This window comes from Octodon degus, unplaced genomic scaffold (genome assembly GCF_000260255.1).
Source record: "Octodon degus isolate 3935 unplaced genomic scaffold, OctDeg1.0 scaffold00001, whole genome shotgun sequence".
Lineage (NCBI taxonomy): Eukaryota > Metazoa > Chordata > Mammalia > Rodentia > Octodontidae > Octodon > Octodon degus.
In genome coordinates this window covers 27,349,882-27,359,337 of record NW_004524577.1, presented here as the reverse complement: position 1 = coordinate 27,359,337, position 9,456 = coordinate 27,349,882, and the positions used below count along the sequence as shown (strand labels likewise).

Genomic DNA, 9,456 nt, shown 5'->3' with positions numbered 1-9,456 from the left:
GGAAGTTGAGGATGTAAAAAAATTGCTTTTTTCAAATCCACATATCTTGAGTTTTAAAGTTGTGTATTACAAGACAGCCTCATTACTTAATATTAGCCCAGTAAAATGTGAAAATTCTGGGAGACTTTCACACATGATTTATAATTATTTCTTTGAAGGAAAAATTTGTTTGGGTTTTGGCACTCATCACAAGTTCTGGAATACATTAATGGTGAGTACCCAGCTACCACCATTTATCTGTGTATATACACATATATGCACACATATGTATACATATATACACATATGTGATACATATATGTGAAAAAGATTTTCAGATATATCTGTTATATATATATCATTTTTTTATGTTGGATAGTTAAAGAAAGGTACCAGTTATCAGTAATACAAAGAAAATAAAAACCAAATGGCATAAGAACAAGATGGTTCAGCATACATAACCAAGGAACTTAAAATGTATATAAAATTAATTTTTTTAATTACCCAGTAGCTGAAATATTACTGAATAATATCAACTTTATGACCTGTCACTAAAGCTACTAAATATTTTTTCTTGCTTTAAAAGGTCTAAGATTATCAGATATAATTCACATCTTTTTTTTCTGTTTTTTGAGACAGGGTCCAGCTATGTACAGTTTAGTCTGGCTTTGAATTCACTGTGTAGCCAAGTCTGGCCTCAAGCTGACAGTGATCCTCCTCCTCAGTCTCCTGAGTGTTGGGATTCATGCGCCATCATGCCTAGTGATTTATTCTTTTTAGCCCCTGAATATACATTTAAAATACACCAAGAAGGGCCAACCAAATAGCTCAGTGGATTAAAGCACCTGCAAGGAGGTGCAGGGACCAGGGGTTTGATCCCCTGGCCTGCCTTGCCCACCCTGCCCCCCAGGGCACACTGAGATGGGAATGGAGACTGGGTGTGGTGGCGCGTACCTGTAATCCCAGCTTTAGGAGTCTGTAAACAGGCAGATCACTATGAGTCCAATCCATTAGTGAGACCCTGAACACCCTTCCCTAAAATACAGAAAAAAAAATAAATACACCTAGAAACCACTAATGACCAGATTATAAAATAGATTATTCATAGTGCTAGTGGTCACTAGACTAAGTTGAATAAGATGGAATATTATCTTGGGATATTATAATGAATATGTAATTATCTTATCATAACCCTAAAATTAGATAAGTATAGGTATACTCATCATATTAAAGTTCATTGTAGCACCTTACTAAAGATTTAAGAGCTTTGTAATCAAATTTTAGTTAAGAAAATATTTGGCATGTTAACACAAAATACATTCTTATTATCCCACATCCATTGTTTAAAAAAGGTATCAGTTAACTAACACTTGCCTTTGCCTATTAATTATGTTAAGATAAGAGATTTCTTTTCTTGCATTAATTATGATAACTTTGATTTTCAGGCATGAACTAATCACATTTGTGGTTAATAATTTTTCTTTACATTGAAGTAAATATTGTAAGTACCATCACATTTTGGTGGGTATTTCTTTTTTTCATATCCTCAGACTGATGAAGTATTTCTTGAGGCACAGATTCAGAATATTACAACCTCACCCATGTTTATGGAGAAAGTGTCATTGGAGCCATCCATAATGTACAGTGTAACAGAATTAAATTCAGTCAACCAGGCCGGAGAATGGTAAATATTACTTATGAAATAGTGTTTTAAAAGATGCATGCTTTTTTAGCCTCCACTGTTCTTAAATCTGTTGTTTTTTAATATTTAAATTTTTGGTTTTCTTTGGTGGTGGTAGGTTTTGTTTGTTTGGTTTGGTTTTTGATGGTGTCAGTGATCAAACCTAGGATCTTTGCAGTGATCTCCATCCTTAGCCTTTTTTTGTTTTTCATTTTGTACTTTGAGACAGATTCTCAATGTTATGGCTTGTGTCTGTATGTTCCTCCAAAGCCTCATGTGACCACAAGTGGAGTTTTTCAGAGGTGACTGGATCTAGTGTGTATGATACTCGGATTGGGGGTGTGTAATTACTCAGTTAGTCCACTGATTGATCTGACAATCTCTGGGTGTGGAAATGGGAAGGCCCACATTGGTATGGGTGGTACCAACCAAAAGCCCTTGAAGGGATGAAAAGGAGAAGCAGACTAAGTTGCCCAAGCTGAGCTTTGAACTTGTGATTCTCCTGCCTGAACCTCCCAGAGGGAGGAATTACAGGTTTATGCCACCAGGCCTGGAAAGACTGCTTTTTTAAGAAAAGTTAAGTCACAGAGAAATTCATATGAAAGAATGCTCTTACTATCAGTAATGGACCCATATTGATACTTTTTTCTTTTTATAGTACTGGGCATTGAACCACGAGCTTTCACACTGAACTACATCCCCATCCCAGTTTTCATTTCCTGCTTGGTCATAGTGTCCCTCTAAATTATTAACTTTCCCAGGCTGGGCTTAAACTTGCAAGCCTGCGTCAGCCTCCCAGAGTGCTGCAGTTAGAGGCCTGCACCAACAAGCCCAGCTGATACTCCTCTTTAACTTGAAGTCCACTATATGTGTTATACAGACTATGTGCTTTGACTGTAGTGTAGTCATTTGACTTTCCTAAAATTATCCTAACTCTAGCCATTAATCCCACCTTCTACATAAAAATACTCTCTACCCCTTTGCATGTGTGTTTTACTACTTAAAGCACAAATTCTTTGAATTCTCATAATTCAGTGAGTTAAATGTGAAAGCTAATGTGTTATCTTGCAAATGATGAAACTGAGGTATGAGAAGGAATGGTGGAAAAGTCAGGTTAGAGTGAGTATAAAAATTCTACTTTTAACAAAAAAGGAATAGATATGGGAGTGGATTTTAAGCTGGGCACAGGGGCATACTCCTATAATCCTACACTTAGGAGGCTAAGGCAGGAAGATTGCATATTCAAGGTTTGGCTGTATTACTTAAAAAAAAAATCCTGTCAAAAAGAAAACCCAGAAGGGGTGGGAGCAAGAATAGAAGATTTTAATTATTTTATGTCTTTCTACAGTAACTAATAAATAAATGTTCACATTAGTATGGAGAGGATGGAAAAAGAAAAGATTTTCTGTGTTAACTGAAAAAACTAAAAAATAAGTACTCAGCACATGTCCTTTTTGTTTGTGTTGAAACCTCTAACCTCAACTATTCTAGATCTTTGAGTGGTAAATCACTCAGTTTCTATCCAAAAGGAATAATCACAGCTGTGTCTCTTCTTTCAAAATATGCTCAGGAATTTTCACCCACCTCTTTCTTCCCTTCAGTGTCTCTACATTTGGGTCCAGAGCATATCTGCAGCCGATGGACACACGCCAGTACTTATATTGCCTAAAACCCAAGAAGGAGTTTGCAGAAAAAGCAGGCATCATTAAGGGAGTAACAGTAATAGGAAAATTGGATATAGTATGGAAAACAAATCTAGGTGAAAGGGGCAGGTTACAAACCAGCCAACTTCAAAGAATGGTGAGTCTGAAAATTCTTCTGTGGGGGTTTTTGTATATGGAGAGGGGCCATTTAAAGCAACTTAAATGTTCCTAGGTCTGTCACTAAAAATCTGGCTCCAATATGACTAATGAAAAGACCAATAGTTTCACTGATCTCTAGGTAAAAATTAATACAGCTGTGAATGAAAAACATTTAAATGTTAATTTATGCTTAATACAGTTTTTTAACTTTACCAATCAACAGTTTATCAGTTGTTCCTTCCTTTGGTATTTTCACTGTACCTGACTTCAGTTGTAATAGGATTTTTTTTTTTTCCATTATCCTGAAATGCTTGGACTTGATATGTTTACCTACTATTTATAAATTTCTTTTTTTAATGTTAAAATCTATCCAGGCATGGTGGGCTCTGCCTGCAGTCCCAGCACTCAGGCTAAGGTAGGCGGATCGCTACTAGTTACAGTCAACCTGAGCTACCAAGTTGAGTTCAGGCTGGCATTGAACTCATTGTGTACCAAGGCTAGTCTCAAATTCATGGCAATCCTCCTGCCTTAGCTTCTGTGGTACTGGTATTGTAGCTGAACACCACCATGCCCAGCTTTGAAATTTACTTTCTTTTTCGGAGGCAGTAATTTTTAAAAAGATGATGATCACTGAGCCTACTTTAAAATATATTAGTCATTCTGCCATGGTATGTTCAGTCTGCCCTTACCCATGCGTCTTGTAGAAAGACATGACTTTCTTCCTGGTTCATTTCCAAGTGAGCTCCCTCTGTCTCTTTAGGCACTAACCTGGCCCATTTACATTTACATATGTAGCAGCTACAGAACCACTAAAAGAAAAAGGCCCTTCGAGATCAGACCCCCTGGAACTTTTTTACTGAGTTTTTACTGATTACTTAACAAGATTCATCTAAATTCTACTGAACCTTGAGTAATTGTAACAACAGTCTAGCTCTGTGCCGTGTCCCACAGAGAGTGACAGAAAGAGACTGAGGGAAGGAAAAAATGGCTCGAGTATTGTTTCAGAATGTCAACTTGTTGACCCGTGTCTGTTGAGTGAAATGTGTTTATATGGTATCTTCATTAAGAAAGATTTTATAATAAATATATTCTAACCATGTTGTTTGCTTTCTTAGGCTCCAGGTTATGGAGATGTTAGGTTGTCTTTGGAGGCAATCCCAGACACTGTAAACCTTGAAGAGCCTTTCCATATTACTTGTAAAATAACAAACTGCAGGTAATGCCAGTGTTTATAGGTGGGTGTGCAACCCAAAAAACAACTTTTAAATCTTCTGAATATTCTTTAGAATTTCATCTAATATATAGCTTTCTGTGATTTTGTTGAAATACTGCAATGTCCTTTACCTGGTATCTGTGTAGTAAATATTTTGAAGACCTATTTGAGGAATTTCTCTATTTTTATTTAATGTATCATATTTTACGTGGTAGGTTTTAATTATTCACATTCTATGGAAGAGAAAGCCAACTTGGAAAGTTTAAGTGACTTTTTCAAGCTCAGAGAGCTAGAAAAGATGGGGCCTGAAGTGAAACCAAAAGTACTTGATGTCCAAGTCCATGTCTTTTCATTGTTTCACACATCCTTCACACTTCAGATTGCTAAAACATGCACTGATTCTGTCTTGTGTCTCACATTCTCCTGGGCACTCAGAAAACAAATTTACTGATAAAAGTAAGATTTCACAGTATCTCCCTGTGCAGTAAACAATGTATTCCTGTTTTTCTGGTCACTGGGCAGTGAGAGGACCATGGATCTAGTGCTGGAGATTTGTGACACCAGCTCTGTGCACTGGTGTGGGGTTTCGGGAAGACAGCTGGGAAAGCTGCACCCCAGCGCCTCCCTCGGCCTTGCCCTCACTCTGCTGTCTTCAGTGCAGGGGCTGCAGGTAGGTTCCTCTCCAGCCTTGGCTGACTGATGCTCTTCAGTAGAGCCATATTTTCGCTGGGGATTACCACTCAAAACTGAAGCCCACACCTTTCTCTCAATAGAGTGTCTCCGGCTTGAGACTGACAGACACGTTCCTGAAGAGAACATATGAATATGACGACATCGCACAAGTCTGTGTGGTCTCTTCAGCCGTTAAAGTGGAAAACTAATGAAAATTTCCAATGTGATGTTTTCATTTGGTTTCAGAGAACTGTTTTATTTCTGTATTTTTATCACCTTTGTGAAATGATCACATCAGTAGAACATATAACTTAAATTTCTTCTCTGTAAAACATGTAAAATATTAAATGTTTGAAAAGTACAGATTTTATCAAGTTAATATTGAGTGAACATTTCTGTATTTTCTACATATATTTCGCTTTAGATGAACATTAAACTCTATTGTCGAGAATCTTTGTATTTGAATGTTTGTCCCTGACAAGTGTCCAAAACAGAACTCAGCAAATTAGATTTGTAAAACGTCAAGGTATCAATTATCCTGGGTTTTTGCCAGCAAATCATTTGACATTTCCTATCACACAGGCAGAAAGTGCTGCAGGACTTAAAAAAACAAGCACCTAGATGGAACTTGATGGCTTCAATTTAGAAAATACAGTTATTTCTCATAACTTTAGAATTTTAATACTTTTATTCAGATACACTTCCATTAACTCCAGATTTTTTCCTAGTCAACAGGAAAGATTAGAACTAAGATAGTCCTGTAACCTAGTTGTTTGCTAACGCACATTTTCTACTTGTTTTCAATATTACAGTATTGGCATGTGTCTAACTTTCAGATACTGAGCAGATCAGAGTTGGTTTTATTTCTTTTTTTGTTTGTTTGTTTTCTTAGGTTTTTGACTGCTTGGCTTGCTTTTAACTAAGGTGCCTACTAATTTTCTAATTTTAATCTTAAAGCCACCAGGGTTTCCTTTGAGAAGTAAACTATTTTCGTAACACATGTTCCAAACTTGATGATTTTCATTTATTGTTGTTAATAATGTAAAACTTGATCTCTCCATCTAATCATATCTATTTACACCACTAACAAAACAGTTAAGGTTGTAAACAGCTGAGCAATGTGAACATAACAATGTTTCACTATTTTATCAGGAACACAAAAGTTTATAAAACCTATTTTGATAAAATAATAATGTATAATGTATCACTTCCTAAATGTAGAGTACAGTAAATCAAACACAAAAACTTTTTTCTTAAATGCATATTTATTGCCATGACAAACTGTTTGGTCCAGACTGAAAGCTATATTCAGGAGGGTGGCCCCTCAATCTGTAGTATTAATGAAATGTCTGTGCAAAATAAAGTGCAAGCAGTGTAAAACTGAAGCATATCACTCATCCAAAAATGATTGATTAAATGATGAAATAAAACTTACAGTCACTGTACTGGACACTTTTGTGTTTTGAGCATCTTTTCAGGACTGAACCTACTTTACTCTTTCAAAATTTGAAAGTAATATATAATGGTCACTTAGAATCTGCTGTATACTTTGATTTAATTATAAAGTCTCTTAACAAACAATAACCTAGACACATATTGTTCATATTTTGAAAGTTAGATAATGCCATCTTTGACAGGATTTGTGTATATTATAAAAGTTAGACTAACAGTTTGGTACATTAAATACAAAGGTCTTTGCATAAAAAGGACGTGTTCAGTTTTACTGAACAGGTACAGCTACTACAATGAAATGCAGTTAATGAAAGTCACACCTTCCTGATTAAAAGGTATATAAAAGTTTACTTTAATGCCCTCTTATGTCTCTTTGATAGCAGCTGTATTTTCCACACACAAAAGAATAATATTGAGGGCATTCTATGTAATTCGAAGAATGGCTGATACAAAGAGACCAATCAAAACATTCACAGAATAGCTTGCAATGCAATGGCTCTAAAATGATGAAGGGACCTGAAGAGCAAAAATGGCTTGAATGTAACAGAAATCTATGGACAGGTTATTATCTAAGTTGGATTTATCAGAGTTGGCATATTCCCAAAGAAACCAGAAGCATGAAAGGGAAGAAATACACCAGTTCCCACTGCTCATGTAAAAAGAATGGCAAACTCTATTGATAGTAACATATCAAGACTATTTTAAAGAAATGTTTTTTCATTAAGTGTCTGATTTTGTTATCTGGCCAAATAAACTAAGTCTGGAAAACATACACAACTGGTAGTTCTTCCCCTGAGTATTTGGTAGAATTCATCACTGAAGTCATCTGGGCTTCTAGCTTTCTATTTTTTTGAAGGTTGTTCACTATAAATTCAATTTTCTCAATGCAACATAGACCTGTTCAAGTATCTCTGTCCAGTGAACTTTGGCTGTCTGTATCCTAAAAAGAATTGGTCTATTTCATCTAAGTTGTTCAATATATAGATCTAGAATTAGCATTAGGGTTTCTAATTATGTTGTTTTTAGTGTGTGTGTTGTCAGAGTGAGTACTCCATGCTTTTAACATCTACAGATCTGAAGTATGTTTGTTCCTTTTTTTAAAATTGTATTGGGAGTCAAACCCCAGGACTCATATACAGTAGGCAAGCCCACTATCACTGAGGGCTTTATCCCTGGTCCTATTCTTTTGTGTCTCATACTGTTAAATTCTATTTTCTGTTTTCCTAGTCATTTAACTAGAAGCTTATCAATTTTACTGATCTGAAAGCTTTGGGGGTGGGGTATTGAGTGGGGCCTGAACCCAGGAGCTACTGAATTACATGGCTAGCCCATTTTTATTTTAAGACAGTCTCGCTAAGTCACTAGATTGCCTAGGCTTTGCTCCACCTTACAATCTTCCTGCCTTAGCATCCCAGAATGGTAGGCATGCACCACCACGCTCAGTTCTGAAGCATTTTTAATGAATTCAAAATAACTGTACTAGAAATGCTAATTTTAATACTAGGTTAGAATAATTCTTAATTAAGGACCAACTTTGCTTTTATCACAGTAACTTTCTTTTGTGATTACTGCTTTGTTTTGTATAACACTTAAAACACTAAGCTGAGTATAAATTCATGCAAATTAAGATAGTTTAGATTAAATTTCAAAAGGCCTCAGATTTCAGTTGTGCTTTTCTCTGGCCAGAACCACATGCTAATATAGGTCTTCATTTTAGCCTAAGCCTAGGACATGAGGCATTTACTGGAGAGAAACCTCTGTCATAGTGCTGCTCTAACTGTAAGCTCTTGCCAGGCATGGTAGCACATGCTGACAATCCCAGCACTTAGAAGACTGAAGTAGAACTGCCACAAATTTTAGGCCAGCCTGACCTATAGAGCAAGATCCTGTTTCAACAAACATAAATTTTAAGTTCTTGAGCCTATATCAGAACTACACTGTGTGGTCCTTAAAGCACTTTCCATGAGCATGGTGCTGCACACCTATAATTCCAGATATTCAGGAAGCTGACATAGGAGGATCATAAGTCCAAGGCCAGCCTGGGCAATTTAACAAGACGTTATATCAAAACACAATGGCAGGGGCCAGGGAGATGTCTCAGTAGAATAAGCACTTCCCTGGCCAGCGCAAGGACCTGAGTTCAATCCCCAGTTCTGAAAAAAAAAAAAAAAAAATGGCAGGAGATGTGGCTCAGGATAGGGCACCCCTGGGATTAATCCCTACTGTACCTCTCCCCCTGGAAAAAGTGATTCCTAAGTTGTACTGCAACACCTATTAAATCAAAATGGAAGCTATAACCTTGAATCTGATTTTGTAATGAATTCTCAGGTGACATTTACAGTGAAATTAGAATCACTGTTAAAATCTCATAAAGGGAAAAACATGGTTAAGTTTTTAACTTTTAAGAAACCAAATAGGCTTTTAAAAATAGAGTGAGTCTCTTATCACATCTTTACTGATCCATCTTACTTTGTTTTCAGTTTTCCTTCACAACACTTGTAAAATCATTACATGCTAACCTCACTTCACAATTTCATGATTAATGAAAAAGAAATTTCAGTTGGAATTAGCTCTCATCCATCATCATTCTTCAGCTATGTCATTATCATCCACTGACCAATATGGCATCTAATTCATAATAAAATATTTTAAATCCC

General features: G+C 36.2%; 1 protein-coding gene across 2 annotated transcripts in view; it reads left to right on the top strand.

The window, feature by feature from the left end:
• Positions 1-6,797, top strand: part of Trappc13 (trafficking protein particle complex 13) — a 36,076-nt gene extending 29,279 nt beyond the window's left edge. For both annotated transcript variants that reach the window (XM_023706193.1, XM_004623047.2), the window contains 5 exons: positions 1,530-1,663; positions 3,262-3,460; positions 4,578-4,678; positions 5,198-5,345; positions 5,449-6,797. In XM_023706193.1, the coding sequence (XP_023561961.1) occupies positions 1,530-1,663; positions 3,262-3,460; positions 4,578-4,678; positions 5,198-5,345; positions 5,449-5,556 (690 nt within the window). In that variant the 3' untranslated portion in view covers positions 5,557-6,797. The remainder of the gene's footprint in view (positions 1-1,529; positions 1,664-3,261; positions 3,461-4,577; positions 4,679-5,197; positions 5,346-5,448) is intronic.
• The last annotated feature ends 2,659 nt before the right edge of the window (positions 6,798-9,456 follow it).